We start from the raw sequence: 26,649 nt of genomic DNA on the forward strand, positions 1-26,649 counted from the left end.
TTCAGAAAGCAGCAGTGGCTTGCAGAACATAGACCCACTAGCAATATGCATCACTTGGAAGATTGGACAATTTTTCCATTACTAACATTTTCTTTTTTGGGTGAAATCCTGGCTCTCTCTGAACTTACTGGCAAATTTTCTGCTGATGTCTCTCAGGCCAAGGTTTCACCCCAATGACCCTACCTTCCCAGAAGTGCACTGGGGGGTGAAGAGCTGTTTAAATAAGAAGCAGTGTCAGCACCAAGTGCACGGCTATACGGGAGACTCTTCAAACAGAAGGAGCCCACCACCACCACCACCACCGTGCTCACCATTGCCAAACCAATCTCACCGGGAGATGGGGTGGAACATGGCATTCTGGTGGCCTCGGTTCAGCCAAGTAAGCGTAAGGGTCTTGCTCAAATCCATCATCTGAGATCCTTTTTCAGTCAAGATTGAGAGACAGGCACCTCCAGAGGGCAATAACAACCTACTCTAGGGCAGATGTGTAAAATAGGAGGATGAAACATCCCCTGGACTCGGCCTTCCTCTCTCCCTCATCTATTTGCTAATTGTGTAACTCTGAGATGACTACGCTTTGGAAAAACATGTTAAGTGAGACCCCCAACCATCTCAGGATGGAGGTAATAGCATTCTGCAAGGCTTTCCTCCTAGTTCAACCTGAATGCCTGGCAATTCTTTTCTTGTGCCTGGCTGAGATGCAGATGAGAAACCCAGGGGGACCTGGTTGAGTGATTCCTCTTGCTCCCGTCCACCTTCCTTCTGTGCATCCTTCAGCAAAACAAGACTGATAACACTGCACTCTTGGAGGTGTGCACTCACTGCCAGGTTTCCAACAACCAGAGAAGAACGTTATGTTAATATACCTACACATAGGGTACAAAGAATACGCATCTCTTGAAGTCTGCAAAGTCTTTTTTTTTTTTTAAAGATAGCCAGTGTGACCCACCGTATACATTCAAGAGTGAGGATTTTTACGCTGATGCAGTTTGTCGCAAAAGATTCCAGCCACTGAGGAGTAGTGGAACAAAAGAGAAAAACCTTCCTTCAGGTTCAATTAAGCTTGCTCAACTATTGCTCACGAGGGCAGTTGTGAAGGACCGTTTTAGTTAATTGTACACAAAATGAAGAAGGTAAAGAAAGCTGTATTAATTATTACAATTTTGTTAAAACTGGAAATTTGATCATTTCAGGACAAGACTTTAACAAGTGGGACACTGTAGAAGTGAACACGTATTAAAATATTGTAGTTCTTTGAGCATATTATCATACACGAAAATCCAAAAATGTCACCATCTGCTCATCAGCTGTTCAACAGTCTTTTTGAAGTATTATCCCACATGCAGTATTCAACTGAGGCTTTATATTCATGTTTTTCAGGGCAGAGGCCACATACCACAAACATCCATGATAATCTCCAAATATTCCCTTTATTTATTTTAGGAGCATCTGAGGCATCCTTCATCAAAGTTTTTAAGTACAATCTAACTTCTGGAGCTCTTCTACTTAACCGTTACCCCAACTAGCTACATATTGAATGCAAATACTGTAACAAGTCTAGTATTTGGCCCAACACAAACAGCGATGCTTACTTAGAAGTAAATCAGAAAATTAAGATTAAACATGTAACTTTAACTCTGCTTGCTTACACCTTACAACTACCCATAACAGGTCTGCCACTCAGCTCTCCCAATGTAAGAAAGCATGGATGAAGTAGAATTACTAGGTATATTCACATAACATACATTAGAAACACTGACACTGTGACCACTGCTACCTAAAAACGGGATTTTCAGGACTATGCAAGCCTGCATCTTTACGTGAATTTTAGGCATGTAATTCACTAATCAGTCCCTATCAGACTGGTACATAGTGACTTCCAAAAAGAGGTCCTATTAATAGCATCACTGGTCTCAAAATCAAGTAGACACACAGAACTCATTGCAGGGTTATCTATTCAGCTAGAGACGGCGAAGCCAAGCCAGCAGTAGAGAGAAAATAATCACAATCAAAAGAACTTCTACGTTCAGCTTGCACCAGAAGAATTTGTGCTTTTTACTCAGCTTTGTCTATAGCTACGTTGCACATATTTGTGAACAACCACTTGAAAGGACTGTTTTGAAGAGCTGTGTGCTACTGAAAGGAATCGGAAAGGCTGAATTTGCCACTGTTAACACCATTTAATGAAAACAGAAAGAAAGGTTTACCCAGAAAAATACTGTTGAGAAATACCAATATCTGTCCGGTGATCAAAAAATGACTTCATCACCGAAAACGGTAATGAAGGCATTCACACCTACACATCAAAATGGCAACACTTATTGTATAAAGGAAGTATAAGCAAAAGGAGAGAATTAGGAAATTTACATTTGGCTGAAATAGCATAATGTAAAAATACTGTTGTTTAAGTAGACAAACCAGCCTCAAATGCTACTGTAAGGTCTCTAACGAACCTCAACAATTTCTGGGACAATAACATACATACAGACAAACACATACATACATAAACATACACAAATACATATGCACAAATTAACAATCCTGCAAACACAACTTGGAATCTAGATTCTGGAAATCAAACCAAGTTCTTTCTCCATTTTGTAACAGAAACAGTAATAATCCGGCAGGTCAATTGATGTCGCACTATGTAAAACTGTGCGTGGAAAACATTTCTTAATCAAAATGCTGACATTTTACACATTTTGCAGTGTTTATTTCACACAGCAATGGCAAATCTTATGTGCCTAACTTTTTGCTAAAGTTAAAAAAATTCCCCTTTTTTAGATAATACAGATACCAAAATGCTCTATATTACAACCTTTGTTACCTGTCAGGATACCAAATGAAGAAAGGACTTGCCTCATTTCAGAGGCCTTCGAACGGTGACAAGTCCTGAGCTAGTGTGAACATGTATAATTCCACTGAAGTTAGTCAAACAGCACTTTTCTACAGCAACTAAGCATCTGACCCAGTGCTTTTTATATTCTTTCTTTAGCGTACCTTCCTTTAGCTGCCCCAGAGGCTGTCTTCAAGGCCGACCAGCACTATTGAGCCACCGCAACCATGCAACACAACCTGGGCCCCCACTAGCCGTAGCCCCCTTCCACGTGGCCTGCTATATCCTGGCACTGGGGACAGACCTGGGCTTTATACCAGGAACGTGAGCCTTCCCCAACCACCTTCTTGCCACGGCAGCGCTCTGGAAGTACGGCGCTGCCTGGTTTTGCTTTCAGCTAAAAGGAGACAGCTCTCAGTTTAGCAACGTCACCACCATCAAGCTTGTACCCAACACGTAATTCAGCTCCCAAAATCCTGCTGCTGGTTTCAGCATTTACTTCTGCCTCTGGGGATGACGACTTGGTTTGCAGGAATTCACTGAACGAGGTCTGCTCATCCTTTGATATGTGTCCAGCTCTCACTGATAGTAATGAGAATTATGCACAGTTATTAAAGGATAAGAGAGCACTTCACATCAACACGTGTTCCAATTCTCTCAACAAAAGATTTTATTTTTTTTATTTTCATTTTGCAATGATAAATGTTTACAAATTTTTGCAGCTGGGCCAGGTATTTTTGCATATTCTCTTTGCTTTCCTGTTTCTTCTGCAGCAAGTTAAAAAATACCTTCCAAAAAAAAAAAAAAACCAGCTGAAAAATTACGGTGACTATTTACTTGTTTTTAAACTGAGCAGAGCCAGTTTCCTACTGGGAGAGATCATTCTGGGAGCTGTTCCAGATTCTCTCAGAACTGCTTTCCCAGTTGCTGGGAACAGCTCTGGGAGCCTTTTGCCACACCTACACCCAACCTGTACACGCTCGCTTAAGAGAGTTACACGTACCAGCGCTAAGCAGCAACCTGAAGAGGAAAGGCTTGGGAACACTCCTTCCACAGGGGAAGGAACTGGGAAGCAGGAGAGTCAAGAAACAGCGGCCATAAGCAAGATGGCAAAATAGTAGCTTCTGACTACGGACATGAAGGTAAAGGTGGAAAAAGAGCCAATGCATTGCTGTGCTACCTGTGTGAATCTTTCTTAACTAGCATTTTAAAATGGGAAAATGCCGTAATAAGCAGGTTCAAACCTCAAAACTGCTTCAGACCTTTCTCAAATTGACCACAACGCAGGTCAGTGTCCCCTCTGGTTTTAATGCAGCGAGGCTATACTCACAACAGCAAATTTAACATGCCCAAGAATGCTCCCGGGGTCTGAGGCCAAGTGGCACAGAAAACCCCACATCTGCCTCAGCAGACCTCAGCGTTCAAGTCGGGGTGGCTGCACGCTCCAGGAGGAGTTTCCAGGAATCCTCCAGCCCCATCCCTGCACAAGGTCCGGGCACAGCATTAGTGCCAAAGTCACACCAGGAAACGCTCTTAGCAGTTTGCTGGTACAGACCATCACTTCCCAGCACCCCAGAGCACATGTGTGCATGTGTTTATTAATACAGACATAGCAGAACTTTTTTTTTAAATGGTCTCATTCTTGACCTCGCGCTTCCACCTGCACTCTCAGTACTGACATTATGCTGAGCTGGGACAGGATGGGATTTGTATCACAACATCAACATCAGAGCAACGACTCTGCTGAACACCGAAGAGCACTGAATCTCAGGCTGTGCTGTCAGTTTTCCAAATGTTATATCACCTACTAAGGTGTGTCTTTAACAACAAGCTCTGTTACAAAGAAATGAATTTGGCCTTTTACGTTAAGGCCCTCCAGTTCTGCAGCATTCTTTTCAGCTGAAGGAAATGCTTCCAGGTCTCCTCATACAGCTTATCCTGACACCGTAACAGGGGAAAAATGCCTGCAAATAATAGCTTTCTGTTTGGAGAGCTGGAGTCCTTTATCACTTACATACACTTACTGGGAATTAACTGGCAGAGAAACAAAGAAATCACGTCTTCTAGAAAAGCCTGCACTTCAGTGATAGGGTAAGTGGAAGAATGGCATCCACTTCATTTTTCCTTTTAAGTGCATTATTGCTGTACACACACTTATTAACACTCACGTTACAATCCCATAAAATCCATGGGTTTTGAAGATGCGGACTATGTTTTACCTGGGAAAAAGGAGCATGGTTCCTCGTTCTGGATCAGTGAGCTGCAAGCACTGTTATTCTCAAACACGATCCAGGTGCACACAACACACCTTCTCCCTCCTGCGCCAAAGTATGTATCTCATAAAGCAAAAGCAAACCAGCTTGAGGGTTACAACTAACTCGTGTTGCAAAAGTTTTTCAAGTCAAAGCAATCAACTCTAGAAGAACTGTGATGGTATCACACATTTTATTCCAAATCTTGCGATTTTTGGTATCTTCTCTATTGGTCTGCTTCCTGATGCTGTATGAATATATATTAAAAAACCCTCTACTTTCATCGAAAAGGAAAAGAGCATGTGTTCCTTGCTGTCACCACTGCCCAGAGAAATGTGAAAAATGGCCTCCAGCTCTGAAAGCACAAAAGCCAGAAGACCAAGAGAACAAATCCATGCATGATTACTTTTTAAAAATCTCGCGATTTTTCAAACCCATCTCTTTTGTTTGTGGGGGGATCTGACTCATAATTTTCAGAAACAAACAGGAAGCACTGCAGACATCTCCAAGTATTTCCTCTCTCCACCCTCCCCCCTTGTCTTTTACTTAACTTCTGGACACTTTATTATTCCTTTTGCTATGTCAGCAATGAAATGGCGCTGCTCTGCGCCGGCTCCAGCGTGCCAAGGTACACGAGACCTTCTTTTGCTCAAACCAAAGGGAAAGGTGCCCTTCCTCCCCTCGACAGGACAAAGCGAGGCTTTCACACAGCCCCCCTCTACGCCGGCTGAGAAAGCGAAGCCCCTCCACCACGCTTCACCCCACTGCAGCCGCCGCAGCCTACAGCATCACGTTGGCAGCCCCTTCCCGGCAGCGAGCGAGGGCTCGCCGGCAGCTCTGCCCGAGGAAGCCTGGGCCCCAGGGGCCGGCAGGGGCAGCAGCCGGCTGTCGGGAGGCCGGGCGCTGGACGTGACCCTCCCCAGCACCTCCCCACAGGGGACTCCCGCCGAGTGGGACCTGGAGCAGAGAAACAGGATGAAGAAGTGTTAGAAGGTAATGTGCTGGGAAAGCTTTTTTACCTCACTCGGTTTATTACAGTGCTTCCTTTCATTGTATACGTGGGGGAAAAAAAAAATCATTTCCCCTTCTCCATTCACCACCAGGACCTGTCACGACGCTGGGCAAGCAGCTGGTCAGTGCTGGCCGGCAGGAGGCACTGCGGAGGGAGCACCTCAGGGCCAGCCCCTCTGCACGCAGAGCAGAGCCCTGACTGGAACTCGCGAGGAACCGCCGTGGGTATTCCTAGCTTGCCCTGCTGCAGCAACCGGTTTTCGATGACCATGGGTGCCCAACACGTGCCCCCAACCAACAGGTGGGTGGGGAAGGGGGAAAATCCGACGTGTGAGAGAGGCAGGCGGTGGGACGGCACACTGACAGAGATCCAAGGCCTCAGGGAGATGAGGCACGAGGGGGCAGGAGTCCTGCACCTGCTGGAGTGAGGGGGGGGAAACGATATGAGCAGTGACAGGCGAAAAGAAGGACCTGGTTTGAAGAGGACCGTGCAGCTACCACAAGGAACTGGAGCAAGGTGAGAACACGGTGGGTGATGGAGTAAGTAGTCATCGTTACTTACTCCTGTGTGACCAGCTCTCCACCAGTGTGGTGGGGACCATGGAAGCATGCAATAGAAAGCTACCTGCTTCCCTTTTCGGAGATGTCAGCTCTCTCAGGCTACTCTCTTTTATTTTCTTAATGGAAAAATATAAACAAGTGGGATACATTTTAGCGGCCCTTCCCAGGAAGAACATGTTCCACCTTTCAAGGTACTTTGTGCATTCTATCCCTTTGTGTCAGTGTACAGTCTTAAATGCAACTACAGGCAAGCCTGAGATCCTGAGGTTTATATCCATGCCACCCTGGTTCCCATAGTGATTTTGGCTGTAGCAGCAAGGCTGCCCTGCTACTGGACAGTTTCCCTGCAAGGGGAACCTGGACACAAAAAAAGCATACCAAAGTTCACATCTAGTTTCAAGTTAAACTAATTGGTGTACACAACCCCCATTTAAAAAGTCCTGCTAAAGTCAATCTAATATTGTGCAATAATATTCAGCACAGTAAAACTATTCTAACCTTTTCCTTATCACTCCACAACCCTCTTGAACACATTATCACAAGAAGTTAACCCGCTGCCTGGCACATTAAGATTAAAAACCTGCTCACTGCCTTGCCTTAGTTACGCTTCCCTATTCATTTGTGCATAGTAAATACTCAGCTATAAGCTGATCTGAAAAGATAGTACAGCCCCTACCCAAAAATCAGCTCCATTTTTATCACCTTTCCAGATTTTATTACATAATCAGCCAATTAACTATCACTGTGGTGCAGCTTTGTGTATGTTTATACAGTTCTTGCTGCAAGTCAAACAGCACCACATTGTCTGGAATAATCTCATCCACTCACATAAACAATTAGTCTGCTATACTTTGATTAACACTTCCGTTTAAGAGGACATTGAGATGCTTCAGCCTGAGTGGCAGAAGGTCTGGCCTCCTGCTAAAATAGACATGCTCTTCTCAAGCTTTTTCTCTGATTGGAAATCATAGCTGCCAGCCTTGCACCAAGTACCTCTCTAATGCAGAACTCTCCATTATTTTCTGATTTCACATATGGAAATAAAACAGCATGTGTTTAGGCAATGCCTGACACTTCTTTTGCGTTGCAAGACTCATAGATCACAACATTCAATAAAAGGACTAAGTTGGATCGAGTGCACCCTCAGTAAGTTTGCAGAGGACACCAAGTTGGGTGGGAGTGTTGATCTGCTTGAGGGGAGGAAGGCTCTACAGAGGGACCTGGACAGGCTGGATCAATGGGCTGGGGCCAATTGTATGGGGTTCAACAAGGCCAAGTGTCGGGTCCTGCACTTGGGCCACAGCAACCCCATGCAACGCTACAGGCTTGGGGAAGAGTGGCTGGAAAGCTGCCCAGCAGAGAAGGACCTGGGATTGTTGACTGACAGCCGCCTGAATATGGGCCAGCAGTGTGCCCAGGTGGCCAAGAAAGCCAATGGCATCCTGGCTTGTATCAAAAGTAGCGTGGCCAGCAGGACTAGGGAAGTGATCGTGCCCCTGTACTCGGCACTGGTGAGGCTGCACCTCGAATACTGTGTTCAGGTTTGGGCCCCTCACTACAAGAGGGACATTGAGGTGCTGGAGCGTGTCCAGAGAAGGGCAACGAAGCTGGTGAAGGGTCTGGAGCAGAAGTCTTGTGAGGAGCGGCTGAGAGAACTGGGGTTGTTTAGCCTGGAGAAAAGAAGGCTGAGGGGAGACCTTCTTGCTCTCTACAACTACCTGAAAGGAGGTTGTAGAGAGGTGGGCGTTAGTCTCTTCTCCCAGGTAACAAGTGATAGGACAAGAGGAAATGGCCTCAAGTTGCACCAGGGGAGGTTTAGACTGGATATTAGGAAATTTTACTTCACTGAAAGGGTTATCAAGCATTGGAGCAGGCTGCCCAGGGAAGTGGTTGAGTCGCCATCCCTGGAGGTATTTAAAGGACGTTTGGATGAGGTGCTTAGGGACATGGTGTAGTGGTGGTCTTGGTAGTGTTAGGTTTATGGTTGGACTTGATGATCTTAAAGGTCTTTTCCAACCTATACGATTCTGTGATTCTGTGACCAAAATGCAGGAAAGGGCAAAAGTAAGCATTGAGCTAGTTCATTCATTTCATGTTACAGCCTTTTAGAGCCTGACTGTCTCTAAGCAACAGTCAACTCCGTTAGCACAAATCATCTACTAAATTGTTTAAGTATATGAACTCATATTGCTTAGAGAGAGCTAAGAAGCAGTCATATAAACTGTTTTGATGGTGAACAGTGATGTACAGCCACTGATAAAAAATAGCTTGCAGAGTAAATGTATATCCACAGCGTCAGTGGTTTGAAAAACTATTCACCAAGTCAAAAGGCACAATAATCTCTGATACCACAGTTTACTCACATATAAATTCTTCCATCAGTATAGTGCCCTAAATAAGACATAAGAAGTTAACCGCTCTCCTGTGATCCATTAAGATATACACAGATATTGCTTAAACCTAAATGGATAATCTTTCTTAGAAAAATGGAAAGTGGAGACCCACTGCATGTATGTGCTGCTTGCTACTCTGGCAACTTAAAAGGAGTACAAATTGTTCCTGCACCTCGTGATGTGCAGTTCATCTGGCTGGTCTGCAGCTTTGTGTTAGCAATTATGTGAACTGGAAGTGAGCTTGAGCCTTTGTTGTTTCTTTTTTCTAATCTTCAATCTGAAGAGATTTTAGAACACATTTTTGTTTATTTTTTACCTTTCAAGTTTTATTTTTTTAATAGGAAATGAGCACCAAAAATAACTATTTGTTTGTATATAAAGCGCTGTGTTTATACAAAAGAAAAGTTTGTATCTAACTTGTCATCCTGAAATTAGAAAAAAGTATCACAGCACTTATACTCACCAAAGTTGTGCACAAGTTCCTGCCAACTAACTTTGCACAGATCTTGTCATAGCTGCGGGAGCAGACTTTCAACTGGGATTTGGATCAGATTCTCTGCTGACTTACTCTGGCAACGCAGTGCCCAGAAAAAACCTGACCGGCAAGTGCTCAATTCACCACCTGCAAGGGATGGCACAAATATCCCACTTCCCCTCCTCTCAACACATGGTAGCAAAGGTGGCAGAAGTAAAATAAGATTTCCCAGCACCCCCCAGCAATCCCCTCTGGCCAAGACCCATTTGAAAGCAGTTGCTTCCGCACTAGGGCTAATATGAATCAGAAATCCAGACACACAGAAATTCATCTGGCCACTCAGGTGCCAGTTTAAGGTGGGAACACCAGCCTCGAAAAAGAAAATCCATCATCTCCGGAACACAAAGAGCCACTAGCCAGCTGGGGCAGTGTTGAAGTCCTGTCCATTGCCTCTCCTTGGGGAGTTCAGCCTTTACAGAAAGGATCTCAAGTCATTTACAGCTATAGCATTACAAAGAATCACAGAATCACAGAATCGTATAGGTTGGAAAAGACCTTTAAGATCATCGAGTCCAACCATAAACCTAACACTGCCAAGACCACCTCTACACCGTGTCCCTAAGCACCTCATCCAAACGTCCTTTAAATACCTCCAGGGATGGCGACTCAACCACTTCCCTGGGCAGCCTGCTCCAATGCTTGATAACCCTTTCAGTGAAGAAAAATTTCCTAATATCCAGTCTAAACCTCCCCTGGCGCAACTTGAGGCCATTTCCTCTTGTCCTATCACTTGTTACCTGGGAGAAGAGACCGACCCCCACCTTTCTACAACCTCCTTTCAGGTAGTTGTAGAGAGCAAGAAGGTCTCCCCTCAGCCTCCTTTTCTCCAGGCTAAACAACCCCAGTTCTCTCAGCCGCTCCTCACAAGACTTCTGCTCCAGACCCTTCACCAGCTTCGTTGCCCTTCTCTGGACACGCTCCAGCACCTCAATGTCCCTCTTGTAGTGAGGGGCCCAAACCTGAACACAGTATTCAAGGTGTGGCCTCACCAATGCTGAGTACAGGGGCACGATCACTTCCCTAGTCCTGCTGGCCACGCTATTTTTGATACAAGCCAGGATGCCATTGGCTTTCTTGGCCGCCTGGGCACACTGCTGGCTCATATTCAGGCGGCTGTCAATCAACACTCCCAGGTCCTTCTCTGCCAGGCAGCTTTCCAGCCACTCTTCCCCAAGCCTGTAGCGTTGCATGGGGTTGCTGTGGCCCAAGTGCAGGACCTTGCGCTTGGCCTTGTTAAACCTCATACAATTGACCTCGGCCCATCGATCCAGCCTGTCCAGGTCCCTCTGCAGAGCCTGCCTCCCCTCAAGCAGATCAACACTCCCACACAACTTGGTGTCATCTGCAAACTTACTGAGAGTACACTCGATCCCTTCGTCCAGATCATTGGTAAAGATGTTAAACAGTACTGGCCCCAGCACAGAGCCCTGGGGAACACCACTTGTGACCGGCCGCCAACCGGAGTAAACTCCATTCACCACCACTCTTTGGGCCCGGCCGTCCAGCCAGTTCTTAACCCAGCAAAGAGTACACACGTCCAAGCCATGAGCAGCCAGTTTCTCCAGGAGAATGCTGTGGGAAACAGTGTCAAAGGCTTTACTGAAGTCTAGATAGACAACATCCACAGCCTTTCCCTCATCCACTAGGTGGGTCACCTTGTCATAGAAGGAGATCAGGTTGGTCAAGCAAGACCTGCCTTTCCTGAACCCATGCTGGCTGGGCTTGATCCCTTGGTTATTCTCTACATGCTGTGTTATAGCACTCAGGATGATCTGCTCCATCAGCTTCCCCAGCACCGAGGTCAGGCTGACAGGCCTGTAGTTCCCCGGGTCCTCCTTCCGGCCCTTCCTGAAGATGGGTGTCACATTAGCTAATCTCCAGTCAGCAGGGACCTCCCCAGTTAGCCAGGACTGCTGGTAAATGATGGAAAGGGGCTTGGTGAGCTCTTCTGCCAGCTCCTTCAGCACGCTCGGGTGGATCTCATCAGGCCCCATAGACTTGTGAGTGTCTAAGTGGTGCAGCAGGTCACTCACCATTTCCCCCTGGATTATGGGGGCTCCATTCTGGTCCCCGTCTCTATCTTCCAACTCCAGGGGCTGGCTACCCAGAGAACAGTCGGCCCTGCTATTAAAGACTGAGGCAAAGAAGGCATTAAGTACCTCAGCCTTTTCCTCGTCCTTGGTCACTGTGTTTCCTCCCCCCGTCTACTAGGGGCTGGAGATTCTCCTTAGCTCTCCTTTTGCTGCTAATGTATTTGAAGAGTGTTTTTTGTTGTCTTTTACAGCAGCAGCCAGACTGAGCTCTAGCTCAGTCGGAAGAACCTGTCAGCTTCTTCCAGGCAACCCTCAGCACTGTCTATCCCAAAAGATCCTACCTTCAATCTAGGGAGTGGGTAGTGGTGGAGTCATCAGCCTCCTGAGATAAATCCCTAATCTGGGCAAAGATCAGAGCATCTCCTCCTTCCTGCAAACTAATGGGAAACAAAAGCTCATTGGCAGCCCAAGACTCAGACTTGCTTAATTTTTCAAACTACCCTAGAAGCAGAAACTGTGCATAATAAGATTGACTTTTTAGTGATAACAGATAATCACTTGTTACCTACTGTTTGGGCTGCGTGGACCCTTACTGCTCAAATTTTCCTTTCAACATCCTCCCACCAACCACACAAACTGCAAGTGCTGTGGCAGAAGCAGTGTCACAGGTGCAAAAGATACCCTGAAGCACACCATTGCCAGCACAAACTGCTCTTTCAGGATGCCAGAGCTCAGTAACGGGGACAAAATGGGCTTCCTGTTCCTCCACAACTGACACAGTAGATTAAATGCTGGAAACAAGGAACCACAGTGAACCACACCAGGCTGCACAGCCCAGAGACCAGGACCAAACACCACACAGAAAGAGCTACCAACATACTTCACTGAATGCATGGGAAAACCATCCTTCCTCTCTTCAAGTAGACTAAATAACCTACCTCATTTCACTCAGTCCCATTTTATACGGAGAAGGACCGAGAACTCGTGGAAGATCTTTAAGGTCCAGCTTACAAAACAGATCCATATTTCTTCTGGATGCAAAAGTCAGGGGGAAAAAACTGTGCCTGTTTTAAACAGAAATAATGAATGCCTTGACCTATCCTTAGAAAACAAGCACTCATATCTGATCACTCAAACTACCATCACATAAAAACATCCTGTTCTTGAGCAAAAACAGCCAGAACATAGAAATTCCAGAACTCCTTCAACAGGTAACATCATCCACCAACCTAGATACCCACAGCCAAGGTGCAGAGACCACTCTGACAGTATTTGAAGATACCTGAAGATATTTCATCACTCAGGCAAGTCTGAGAATACAATATCTTTGGTATCCTCAGAAGACTGAAGTGATTGGAAAGAAAAGCTGACAAGATATTTTCAGTCCTTTCAGGCTAACGGGATAAAATGCCTCTAGTTTTTCTATGACCTCTGCTAAACTGAGATAACAGATAAAAAGCAGCTACTGAAAAAACGCTTTCTTTCACCCCGGCTTGCTGGAAATTTTCATTCTTTGATCTGGACATGAACTTGGTCTCTTTAGTCCATGCACGTGTCACTACAAGCTAGACTATTGTAACACACGCATCTCAACTACCTACAAAAAGGAGGCACAAAATGCAATTGAGACTGAATTCTCCTTAATTCATTGTCTCACTCACATCCAATCAATCACTGGACTCCATACACTTTCCTGTAAAAATGTGTCCAAGAGATGTTCATGTTACCAAAGACGCTTGAACAAGGTTTTCCAGTCTAGTGTTTGATCTTCTGCACAGTCCACATCACCCCAAAATTTCTTTATTATAAAAGAGATTTGCTTTATATTGAAACAAAATAACTTCTGGAGTATAATTCATATTCTTATCCCCTCCTGGTTTAAGTCCCTCAAAGGCAATGGAATATAGTGCCCTAATTTCCTTGAGTCTATAAAATAAGGCAGTTGAAGGTCTTGAATTTGAATGATCCTTTCTACCACACCCATCAGACTGTGGGCACACTGAGACAGTGCATCTTTTATGGAAGCCTACAGTCTCAAAGACTTATCGAAATATTTTGAATTTAAAATTTTCCTTTGATCCATAGATGGCTTACTCTTGACTCTAAAGCTACAAAAATCATTCAGCAAAGCCTATTCTATTTCCAGTTCCCTTTGGTGCCCGACTTCACAAGCATCAGGAAATTTTTGTGAAGTAAGTCATGACTATGTCAATGGACAGTCATAACTATCAATTCTCTGGCAGAAAAAAACCTAAGCTCTTCAGCAACACACTCCATTGATGCCCCCACAAGATACTGTTGCACTGGGGCTCTCTCTCTTATCTATCTTGCAAACATCACATTTCCTGCACCATTTTCCACATCCTGCTTACACTTCACCAAATCATACTTTTTTCAAATCAGCTATGACTCTTGCAGCCCCCCCAATTTCAGCCGTTTCAAAGCCACGATATGATTTCTGAACGAATATAACCTCCTATGTACTATCTCATTTCTAAACTCCACACTTGCCTGATGCGACCAGAAAACCTTGATCTTGCCACTCTGAGGGGATGCTACACTTTAAGATGATTGCAAGAGCCAATTATCTCCCCAAATGCTCTCCCGGGAAAGCTTTTGGCTGCTCCAAAGTCCATTCCTGGAACAATACATTCTTCAAGTGGATGATTCAGGAGGTTTTGCATCCTATTCACAAGGTTTTGCAAGTTATGAGAAGGAAAGAAATAGTGATCTCTTTTTCAGCAGAGTCATTCCTTGAAATAATCCTTTGATCTTCTGCCTTAGGCAATATCTGCCACTGGCCTCCAAAGAGTTCATTTGGGTGAAGCATCAAGGTCACCCTGCTGCTCCCAGATCTGTGAATGCCTGTGAAAGCACAGCCCTATTAATTCCTACAACCAAATGGTAAGCTGTTCTCAAGACGCCCCAGCATAGTCCTGACCGTGTACTTCTTCCTTAGATAAATTACAATGAAAATGTCTGAAATTTTAAGTATCAACAGGAGTTCTCCCCAAGAGGTTCAAAAATTTTATCATACTTTGTCACCTTCTAAACTTTCCTTTGTCTTCTCATACCTATGTTTCCACACCTGGATAACTGATCTGCAAGACAAGTGATCTGCAAGATCATTTCTAAAGTCAAGTCTCTGCTGAGGCTCAAACACAAAGCAATCCAAAGCTTTCCTCACCTCTATTTTGTGGAAAAAACAGATCAGGACCACAGCAAATACATTTTGGACCATCCCATTGACCCACCTTGCTGTTTGAGAGTGACTATATTGCCTGGTCATTTCCCAAACTTGTCCAGACAGTTTTTAATTGCTGCCCACAAAAGGTTTCACTTTCCCCTGCAAATCATCATTCAAAGTGTTCACTAGGAAACCTCTTTGCTTTGTCTCCTTCTGATGCACCCAGTTCTTTTTTCAGACAGCATTTTTATTATTGCTTTAAATCTATCGGCAAGGCTTCCAGTTCTTGTATTAGAAATCATGTCAATTCTCTCTGGTCTCTTTTGAGGGTGCAGTTTTCTTCTGTGATTGCTTCTGGCACCATGGGTCCACAAGAACACCACTCACAAATTTCCGTTTTGGAAGATGGATCCATCTCATGATACCAGGTTATCGTTAGTCACAAGCGATGATGTCAGTTCTGGAAACTTAAGGGCTGTTTCCACTATAAAGAAAAGTTTGAGATGGTGTCAGGTATTTTCTTGATCATTTTTTCAGAAAGAATTTATAAATTCTTGTTTTCCTGGACACAGAAGAAATCAAACAGCAGGAGTTTCTTTGATTACAGTTTTCACAGAGAACAGTGCTCAGTAGCAGACTCTCATTTTTTTTGTCCTTGGGTGAACATATCAGGTTTTCTCTGGCTATGACTGAGGTTTTTGTCCTGCATTCTCTGTAATTCTACTCACTTAGGCCTGTATAGCTTGCTCTGTCGATGCTGAACTTCCTTCTAAGAAGCTTCTTGGGTAACATGGCTCAGCTTTTACTCAGGCTTTACCAAGTGTATGTGCTTTGGGTGGCGACTTCTACTGCTTCAGCTATCTGGTTGCAGAAAGGAGGAAGGATTTTATCTCACACCTCCATTACAAATGAAGGACAGTAATTATACTTACCAGAGTCAATGAGGTTCCACCGAACGTATGAGCATGACAATAACGCCAGCAAGTGTAAAACTCTTTTCAGCACACTTTTTTTCTTATAATGATAAACTTCATTCTGCATCTTTAGATATATACTTAAAAAAAAAGTTTGACACATGGAAACTTTAATAAACTAACTAGTTTTGTCACAACTGGCTTACTCCCAGGCTTACCATGAGATAAACCAATATAAAACAATTTATGCAACTTAACATTGAACATCTTACCAAATCAACACTTATAAAAAGGGCACTGGCCCAGAACTTGGAGCCTTTGGTTATATTCCACAACTTGTCACTGACTTTGTGCAAGTTGCTCCTCTGCTTGTGTCCCATCCCTTATTACAATATTTCCCTTCAAACGTACTTTAGATCCATGGTTGAAAACTCAAACCAGCACTGTCCCACTTCCACCTCTACTCAAGTAAAACGATGGTATTAAGAGCAGCCTAATCACAGCAGACAGTTTAATCTGCCGTAGAAAGGAAATGGACCAGATGAAATGGTCCTGTGGACCGGGAGTTTGACTCCACCAGCCTAATGCACAGTATTACTTCAAATGAGGTGTTATAACAGAACTTTACATATAATAGTTTTACTATATCCTAGATATTACACAGGGGGGATACAGTAATTGGTCTTACATTCAGCGGCAGAAAAACCTGTTCAACTACAAAAGTTAATACAGACAAGACTTATTGCCTGCCAGGTCCTGACCTTGTTTTGTTTTTGCAAGAGAAGCCATTGCTAACACAAACTGAGAATACCTCTAACCCAAATCCTGCAGCTGCCCAGGGCCCATAGCAGTGCCCTCTCTTCTGAAGAGCCAGATGCCTGCCTCTGAATGGTTTCATGATCAAATCCTAATCTCTCTTTTAGTACTCCTGAAGATCTAGCCAGGGAAGTAGAAATCTTAACTTGGATCCTCTTCAACAGGTTCTTTTAAAAAGTTGCCTCATTACATGTTTGCAGTTTAAGTCTACAAATTTTCAGGTGTAGGACCTACGTCTCAGACCACCTATGCAGGAAATAATGTCATGAAACTTTGCCACTATTTTGTTAGTTACTTTTTCTGAGTAAAAGAATATATAATAAACTGTAACCTACAGCCTGACACAATAAAATATTACCTCCTCACCAACAAAAAAAAATCCACTAAATTTTCTGTACGTTATTTTGTACTTTTATCATTTAAAGGCAAGGATCTTTTTTTTCTGTATTCTAATATTCTTTATAAATAACACGCTACAATGACAGCGATGATATGTAAGGATATCTACAAAGATAGCTGAAAATCTTATTTGAAACTTGGACTTCCTACATTCACTGAAATAGTCAAGCATTGGATCATAACAAGTTTCTGTATTTTGAGATTCATATAAAAAGCCTTGTTTCAGGGTTTGTTTGTTGACTTAAAATGACATTGATTTTTATCTGCCAGAGGTCAAAGAACAAAAACTTGATTACTGTTTTAATATCAATTTTGTAGTAAGCTTAACTTAGAGTGTCAAATTATAACAACCACACTTGGATATGCTCTTCTAGCCTTCTTCTGCCAAGTAATTTCAACTCCATGCCTTCACTCATGTGGCAGCAACAAACCTAAAGGGGCATTACAAATCAACTGTCCAAAATTTAGTATGTAAGAAGATTACCAAAGTACCACAATTCATTATATATATAACCTTAGTTGTTACAGAAGCATTGGGCATCGCATGCACTTAGCAAGTCAGCCATACATGGCAAACTATAGTACGGGGCCAGATCAGTAAGGACCGTTGTGCTTTTACACAAAGAATTGCATAAGGTACCATAGGCAATCTTAAAACTGCTATTTCTTTCTGAGGAACTGACTTTGTAACTCAGACACTCCCTTTGAGAAGGTAGTATTATTATGCATTTTCCTAAACACCACCAAAAACCCTGGGAAAAAAATATCAAATATTCAATTGTTTGAGGCCATACTGGCCTCAGCACAGACCTCCACCATTTGAAATATCAAAGTAAACAGCGGCAGTGACAAGCTGATTTCTTCCATGTGGAGTAATTTGAAAAGAAATAAGACAGTTCGCCAGTAGCTGTTTTCTGTCAGCAGGGGACTGCAGATCTCCCAGCAACTTTCCATCTTCTTCTGTTCTTCTTCAGCCCCACTTCCCTTCTAACACATGCTGCCTTTTAGACCACACACATCAGCTACTGCCCCACCACACACACACCCCTACTTCTTTCCATGCACCCTTGCTCTGCTGATTTCTCGCCTCACCCTATGTTCACCAACACACCCCTCTGCACCCATCTCCCTCCTCTCCTCTTCAGAGTGCAGGGGCCAGCAAGGGAGCACTGAAAGGACAGGGGAGACTGTTTTCTTTTCTGCAACCTATAGCAACCCTGTGGTCACTCATCAGCCAGTGGAAGTAATGGCAAGGAAAATCCTGCTCAGGCGATGTGATATACCTGTGAAGCCCATGAAGGGCTGGGGCAGCTGCAGCGCAGGCAGCATCTCAAGTTGTCAAACTCCAAAACTTTCCTGCTAGTGCGAAAGGACCCCCCCAAACTAGAGGCACAGAAGGCAAGCTACTGAGCAACAGGAAGAGGGGAAAAAGTACTCATGGGCATGGTTTGCAAAATCTGCCCAAAGTTTACAATGACAATTCACTTAGCTTGCTAAGTTGAAAGGTAAACCTGAGCCGAAGAACCAGCGCTGCAGGAGCTCTGGAAGGGGCAGCTCGTTGTCAGGTACGCTGCAGGACAGTGCAGCAGCGCTCATACGGACAGCCCCAGGCAGCCCAGCCTTGTCAACACTTTAGGGTCCTCCTTCCTTCATTATTAAGCAATAAATAAGAATTGTTTTAAATCACATGCTTTGGACAATGCTTTGTTTCTATTCAAGAGCAATCAAAAAAATGCAAACAAGTGAGTATAAGAGGTGGACAGAGATTCAGGCACAGAAAGACAATTGGAAAGACAGCACTACAGCAACAAGACTACTCCTGACACAATCTCTTGGCTATCACAGCCAAAATAGCTCCTCAAAACCTCAAGTGATACCTAATACAAGACACGAATAACAAGTACATCTTAAGCCTGTTTTCTCTGTCTCTTGCTTTCCTTGTTTAACTCTGTTTCCAACTGTGCAATCAAAACCATTACCTTGCTAGAATGTAATTTCTTGGTTTAAGATTGTTTCATATTTGAAGTGAATTGAGGTAGTAAAAACAGAAATCATTTTTACTTCTCCAGAGACAGGGAACACAAAGCAGTTGGACAGCTGAAGCTTTCCTGTGCCCCCCCGGAAAGGAAGCTGGAAATCCCAGGAACTGGGATTCACTCCCACACAGGTCAGGCTGGGTCCTCTTGGTGCTCAGTGCCAGCAGAGAGGAGAAGCTGCCCCTGCCATGTAATCCCCGCTGCCCTCCGGCAAGAGGCAGGTACCAAGACAGCCCATGCAGTCGTAGGGGTCTGAATGCAATCCTTCCTCAACTCACTGCTGTCAAAACCTGGGCAAATTTCCAAAGGGGCAGAGGAGGACAAGCCCTCCATGCTGGAGGGGAAGTGGGTCTGGAGACAGCACTGCACCTCAGGGAGGCTCTTGACATACAGCTGCAAGATCCCTTTTTTTAAAACAGGGATAACCGATGCATTTTTGCTTATCCTGTTCTCAGAAATGGCATTTTACTTGAAACTTTCCACACAAAAACATTCAGCCCCAGGCATCTACCTTGGGTCCAAAAAGTCAAGGTTTAGCATCATTGTAAACAGCTGAAACCAGGACCTACGTCAGGAAGTGTCTACATATCTACATAGCAGTGGAACTACTGATTCAAGTAATTAGATGGAATCAGATTTAAAAATAACAAATGAAGGTTTAAAAGAATCAGTCATAAGGGGGTTTATGTCCTTAATATAATTAAAGTATGCATCTCTGAATAACTGACAAAACACAACACAGACAAGGAAAAGAATAAAATCCTGAACTACTGTTGATTTTCCTTCTCCATTTGTTCCATAAATACCCCTAACCAAGTATATCAAAGTCATATGAACTTCACCGGTCTCCTTTTCATACAAGAAGTAACAGACCTTTCAAAGCAAGCAGAAACCAGACTTTCGAGTGCACTAAATACACGTGCAGAGGACTCGGCTTTGTGCTATTGCCCAGCAAACAGGCCCACACTTCAGCCAAGCAGCAGCAGCCTGCGCCATGAACAACGAAGGGCAGCTGGTTTCAAACACCTCACGGTACAGTAAAATACCCAACTGAGCAAAGGTTCACGTGCTGCTTAGGAGATAATGTTCCAAGCTGGGGAAGTCAAAGATTGATCCGACCCTTTCTTCTGTGGCAGTTTCAAAATATAGGATAACCTTGACTCCTAGTGAGTCCGAGAACCATGTAAAGACTATTTAGTTAATCCTCTCATTATGTAAAAGGAAGTTAAATCAGACTTAAAGTCATCCAAGTTAAACAATCTACCCTCTCTTTCCTGACTGCTCCCCACATTACCCATAGCCCAGCTGAGAACTACAGAAGTTGTAATAGCCACACCACTTGTCTCAATCCAAAATTCAGGTCCTCTCTTATTTCCATTACTAGCATACAGCTTACAAGTAAACTCACTTCTACATTAAATCAGTTGGTTCCTTCCCCAACCCCAATTTTCTCTCCACTTCTGTTTGATAATGAGCTCTTTGAACCAAGGATATTACATTTTAGCATACAGTCTCATAAATCATAATACCGTAATTAATTCTAATCCTATGTTCCTTCACACCCAAGCTGTGCTCTGTGTGCGAGTAAAACTTCTGAAACAAACAAACCCCCTCCAGGGCTCATTATTTGCTGCATTCCCATAAGGGTGCTTTGTGGAAAGCTTTGTCTCATTGTTTATTTGAAGACAGCACTTTTGTTAGGATATTTGAAACAAGCATCAAAATAAGTTCGTTATATATGGCAAAGCTGGAGTGGTGCCTAATTGCTAATGTGAGTGGATAATTACAGAGGATATAAGCTTTGATATATGTGTTGAATTGCAAGATCTGCAAGACACAGAGTTGTATTTATATGTCTACATCTCTGCTTATGTGGCATTTATTGTAAGATCAATGAAGGTATTTAATATAATATTAATATAATAACATGTAGTAATATAATATAGCTTATGCTTAAGAAAGTTATCACAGAAAAGAAATACAACATATAGCTGAAAAGTGTACATTAGCATACATTCAGAGTAGCTGCAGAATTCAGACCAGTGCTTTCACATTAGGAAGACAACCAAGAGAACATATTTCTGAAAATGCTAATCCTACACACTGTTTAAAACAAAATTAAGAAACAATAAAAACTGTCAAATCTCATTGGTACTGTCAGTCCGGAGGATAAAGTACCTAGGTAATAAAACATACAAGTACTTCTGCCCACAGGAAAGCTGAAATTCATCTTCCCTCTTCTAGGTATTATTTGATGCTATATGTATCAGAATTAAATTATGAGTAATTCTAGTTACACCGCTTTCACTCTCTTTAGGCTTTTTTTCTTTCCTGACTAATTACGTTTTGTCAGCTGGCACAAGAAAGAAAAATTTGCTATTAATTGAAGGATGTATAGTCTGTTCCTTAACCATAGCTTACATTTTCAGACAATAAGAGAGAAGGGTAAAAAAAAAAATAAGCACATAGATGAAAATACATCGGTGTGTTGTAAGTATCATCAGTCACTACATCTTTTCTCTTCGCACCATTCCTGAGGCCACCAGGACGACACATTTAAGCCTTCATTGTATTTGGAATATTTTGATTTATGCTGTTCCATAAGCACTTTCTACTTAATCTTGTCTCTTCACAGAGTATGACTGACTCAATCTGCGTGTGAAGTCCAACTTCAGTAAGACAACTAATGCACAAAAGCCCAGTGAAGGAGCATGAATAAAACTGTGATACTCATCTCAAATAAGAAAGTTCTGGCAAGCGCTTCCACAAATTAAAAGAAGTTGTTCAAGAAAAATTAACACCAAACTCAAGAAAACGAGTCTGAATACTCTACAACACACTTTTTGCTGCTAATTAGAAATAAGTCGCAGCACCCCTCGTCATCCACGGCCATATATTACCTAGCAGGCAGCTCCTGTTGCATGCTCCATTAATTATGTTCCATGAGGTTTCTCGCTGCTATGGCACGGAAGCGCGTTTATGGAGGCGAGACAGGAATGCAGCTACTGATGGTGACTAACAGGCCCATCGTCAAACTTTCCAACAGCTGATGCTATCATTACTTACTTTTTTTCCGCCTCTCCAATCGAGAAGACTTTTTTCCCCTCATTGTACCGACAGGTGATTAATAGCAGCTCTAATTCCCAGCATGCATCATTGCCAACATTTACAGCCAAAATACTGGGGACAGTGGTCTCGAGGTTCAGTCACTGGTGTAGGACAACTTAAGATACCTGGATTCGTTGCCTAGCTCTGCCACATATCTCCTGTGGGACCTAAAGCCTCCAACTGTGCAGAAGCTAAAACACACCAAAAGCTCAAAAATGGGGAAAAAAACCAACTTTATTAGCACAATTCAATAATCCAGTACCAAATATATCTTGAAATGGCAGAAAGCTACCCATGGATATAAATTCCTCTTCCCAAACACCTCCTTTTCTGTACTAAATTGCAAGACTATCAGTTTATACATTCAAAAGCATTCTCCTTTTTAAAAAGGAATTTTTAAAAGGGGGGGAGCTTAGAGAGCCTTGAGATCGGAAAAAACAGATTACACATCAGCAGCACCTCAGAGCAGCATCCAAACCCAGAATAAGCCCAAAGCCAAGCAGAAAAAAGAGCAGAGGACTACTTGGACTCTCAGTACCTCAAGTATCCAAAGACGTGCAGTAGCCAACAGAGAACGCTGAGCCCTAAAACCCTCTCCTGTACCATTAGCCCGAGGTGCCCCTCTCCACTTGGGATCCACAGCCTGGAACATCCTCCTGGAGACAGGTGGTTACACCTCTTCTTCCAAAAACTGAGCACAACCCCTCTCTTTTAAAATATGGATACAGGAGGAAGAATTCGGAGCAGCGCTGCCTGACTTCCCTGCCCCTGCCCCCATCCCACGCTACAGCACTAACCCCAGATGCGGAAGAGAGGTTCAGTTTCCTCTTCTGACTAAGAGGGATCAAATCTGAAAGCAGAGCCCTCACGCTCACATCCAACAGCTGGTTACAGTAAAGAAACAGTTCAGAGACAAGGACAGGAGCACAGGTTTCTTCCAGCTCAAAGAAGTGCCCCAACCTTTTGGGTCCCGTTTACAGCATCTCATTCTTCCAGCGATTCTCAAACCCTTTTTGTAGAGGGAGGTGTGGAAAGGCACTCCTGCCTTCACCTAGCACCACTCAGCATGCTCACCTGGACACAGGGCCAAGAGGCACGGATCCCCCGCCTCCTAAACAAGGAGGTTAGGACCTCCTAAACTGCATGAGAGGAAGATTTCCACACTCAGGTTATAGTAGATAGTAACCTGACCCTACACTTGATCTGAATAGCTCAGCTGCATCTTTCTCTCAGCGTTAAGTTTCCTGGGGAAAGTGAGCATGTGAAAATTTCTGCACTAGCAAGTGAGCAAAAAATATTCTAAAACACATGAAACAGCCTTTACTTAGAAATCTCCCTCGAAACTAATCTGTTGAGCTGGTTCAACTCTTCAAGGAGTAAGGTCTGCTGACGTGACAGACCTCCCCCGCTTGGAGAGGTGCTGTGCGCTTTTTTATCTTATTTATAGAATGGCCTCACTCACGCTTTGTTTAAGAAACAATTAGCCCTTGACAGCTTAAAATAAACAGGACTCTCCCTGCTGCAGAGTCACTAGACCTGAGCTGGATTTCAAGTTCTTGCAACGGCATGAGACTACCCGATGGACTCAATAGTGTAAGCGACAAGTTAGTCTGCCCAGCACCTTCCAAACCAGCACCCTGAGCAATGCAGGCAAGACCAATAAAACAAGGACCCGCATCAGTCAGATGAAGCGAGCAAGCAACCATTCCCGTTCCCACCCCACTTTGTCCTCACCAACAAGAGGTACCTCTGGAAGACGAGGCCACCTCTTTTCAGATGTTTGCAAACAGAGGACCCGGAGGAACGCAGGAGATGCAGGAGTTTAGCAATGGTTGCACACCAAATGTGCAGCTGGGCAAACTTCTTCCACGAACGTACATTTGTTTTTTCTGCCTCTTGTGTTGCTGCAACCGGTCCAAAGGCAGTAATTGCAATAGCTGGCACAGATAACATGACTTGGCATCACAACGTTAAATTTCAGTCCAAGCTTTTGTACCACCAGCAGAGGGGTCAGCATTCCCATTTAGCAGACATGGGAGTTTTCCACTGGTGACTTCACATTTCCTTCAAGGCCTTCAGCTCCTCAACTTCAGCCTCCTGGCTCTGCGGCTGCCTTTACCATGCCAGGGAGCAGGGCACAAAAAAAGCTGTATTGAAAAGCTAACATTTGCTTTTCAATACAGCTGCTGCTGAAGGAGAGACGCACGCAGGAGTCTTGTCTCTTCCCAGGTAGTTTTCTTGAGCTGGGTTAGCTGGCTAAAAGAGAGCCTGGATAGTCTGTTAGTTAGGGTGTTGGCTTGAGTTCAATTATTTCTTCTGGTAAAGAGCTCCCATGTGCCTTAAGCAAGCTTTGATCTTGGCTTCCCATGGATAAAACTGGGGGTAAATGGCCTGCCCTAACTCCAAGGGATGAGGGGAGGATCAGTAGTCTGAAGACTGCGACACGGTAATGCCAGCACGTATTCAAGTGACACGCAGTTGTACAAGCACCAGTCACAGCAGAAATGTCTATGACTGTAGAAAAGCAGGTGTTCTCAGAAATGAGGAACATTTCTCAACATAATGAAAAGTAAAAGTATGGCAAATTTAGCTTCCCCCAGATAACAGAACACAGCAATGAGACAGAACAACAAAACCAAACAACTCAACAACAAATTATGCCAACAAAAAAGAAATGCTGGGGTTACAAGAATAAGAAACAATATCCAGTGATTAACAGTTGCAGAAAACAAACTTTTCAGACAGGATTTAAAATTACAAGAGTCAGCGAAACAAAAGGAGATGTGAGACAAAATAGAGTGTCACGGATAGAGAAGGCGCAAAATTAACAAATAGAGGAACAAACAATGGAAAAACACTTGTCAACAGATGAAATGAGTGAACAGCAAGGATAGGAAGTAATAATAACATAAAAAAATGTAAAGGATCTTGAACACCAGCTCTTTTCCAGTAACAGTACCACACCAAGTAACTTCGACATTCATTGTTTGCATTTTAATACTGCCCTTACGTCACTCCACAGTCCCCCATTGAAGAGATCTCAGGACACAGGGAGCCTAATGCAACATACAGGAGTGATACCCAGGCACACGTTAATTAGCAGCGGATCAGCCTTAGCGAGTTTAGCTGTTATTCTGAAGGTACCGCTAAGGTTTAAGCGGCAAACGACACTGATATTTAACTGGAGTTTGAGCTGCCTCGTCAATGGGATCACTACGATTCACGCAGTGCAGGAGATGTTTCCGCTGACAAAGGTTCAAGGACATCCTTACTTTGGACATGCCACCAAGTCACGGAAACTACTGCAGCTCTCCTGCGAACATCAGAGGCAACCGCTGCGCCCTCGGGACATGTCACTACAACCAAACTACATGATGGTGATGGTTTAAAGAAAGATATCAACGTATTCCCATCGTCATTCAGTGTGGTTTTCTGTCCTGCATTCCAAAAAGGTGATTTAAAGTGGTCAAGGGGAATAAAAACCTCAAGCAAGCAGGAGTAGTTCAGTGAAGCAGCCACAGCTATAAACTACATCTTTTCGCCCCGCAAAGAGAAAGAAGAGCTCATGGAAAAAGCATCCCCATGAAACTAAATATCTGATTATAAATATCTGATCATTAACAACCGCAGATAAGAGTTCAGGCAAATACAAACCAGAAGTAAAGGGATGCACATTTCACAAGCTGATTACGGCGCTGAGCAAGAAAGCAAAGTCTTTGCCCTTCACGTCTTTATCAAAAATTCTCAGACGTGCAATAAAATAAAGCCCCCCCCCCAAAAAAAAAAAAAAGATAGATTAGCTATAAATAACGACTATATTAACGCGTTTGGGTACAGCACAGGGTTACTTCCACAGAGCGGGTTCTGGCAAACGGCGGGTATTCCGGTTTGGGCTGGCCCGGAGGTGCAGCGCCGGCAGGAGCCGAGCGGGGAGCGAGGAGCGCGGCCAGCCCCACGCGGAGCCGCCGCCGCCACCGGGCACGGCCGCCTGCCCGCCCCGCCGGTACCGCCGCCGTCCGGGCGGGCCCCGCTGCCCCGGGCCTGTGCGAGAGAGAACTCCTCTCGTTCCTGCCTCTTCTCCCCGCTCATCACTTCCTACTTTCCCCTCTGCGCCGCCGAGGTCGCGGCGGCAGCGCGCGCTGCCGGCCGCTTCCTGTGGTGCAGCCGGCGCTGCCCGCGGGTCGCCACCGCGCAGCGGGCAACGGCGCGGCACGGCCCCCCCGCACCCCGCCCCGGCCCCTCACTCACCCCAGCGTGCTGATGAACCCGTTGACGGAGCCCTCCGCGTACAGGGACACGATGTCCCCGATGTACAGAAAGCTGGACATTTTCTCAGACATGTTGGCTCATTTTCAGTTGGATTTCGCACTCCTCCCCTTCCAAAAAAAAAAAAAAAAAAGAAAAGAAATAAAACCAAACCGATCCGATCCGGGGGGAGGAGGCCGACGAGACGCGGCCGGCGGCGGCGGGGCGCGGGCGGGCCGGGCGCTCAGCGCGGCCCCTGCGGCGCTGCGCGGCGGCGGGCGCCGGCTGACATGAGCGCGGCGCCGCTGCCCTCCGCGGACCGC

At 44.4% G+C, this 26,649-nt stretch overlaps 1 protein-coding gene across 3 annotated transcripts in view; it reads right to left on the reverse strand.

Annotated features, from left to right (window-relative positions):
• ITPR2 (inositol 1,4,5-trisphosphate receptor type 2) overlaps nt 1-26,649 on the reverse strand; it is a 269,451-nt gene extending 242,802 nt beyond the window's left edge. For all 3 annotated transcript variants that reach the window (XM_075506773.1, XM_075506765.1, XM_075506756.1), the window contains exon 1: nt 26,330-26,649. Coding sequence is in view for 2 of the 3 variants with exons in the window: in XM_075506765.1 (XP_075362880.1) it covers nt 26,330-26,421 (92 nt within the window). In the remaining variant the exon portion in view is untranslated. The remainder of the gene's footprint in view (nt 1-26,329) is intronic.

The sequence above is a fragment of the Mycteria americana genome, chromosome 1, assembly GCF_035582795.1.
Source record: "Mycteria americana isolate JAX WOST 10 ecotype Jacksonville Zoo and Gardens chromosome 1, USCA_MyAme_1.0, whole genome shotgun sequence".
NCBI lineage: Eukaryota > Metazoa > Chordata > Aves > Ciconiiformes > Ciconiidae > Mycteria > Mycteria americana.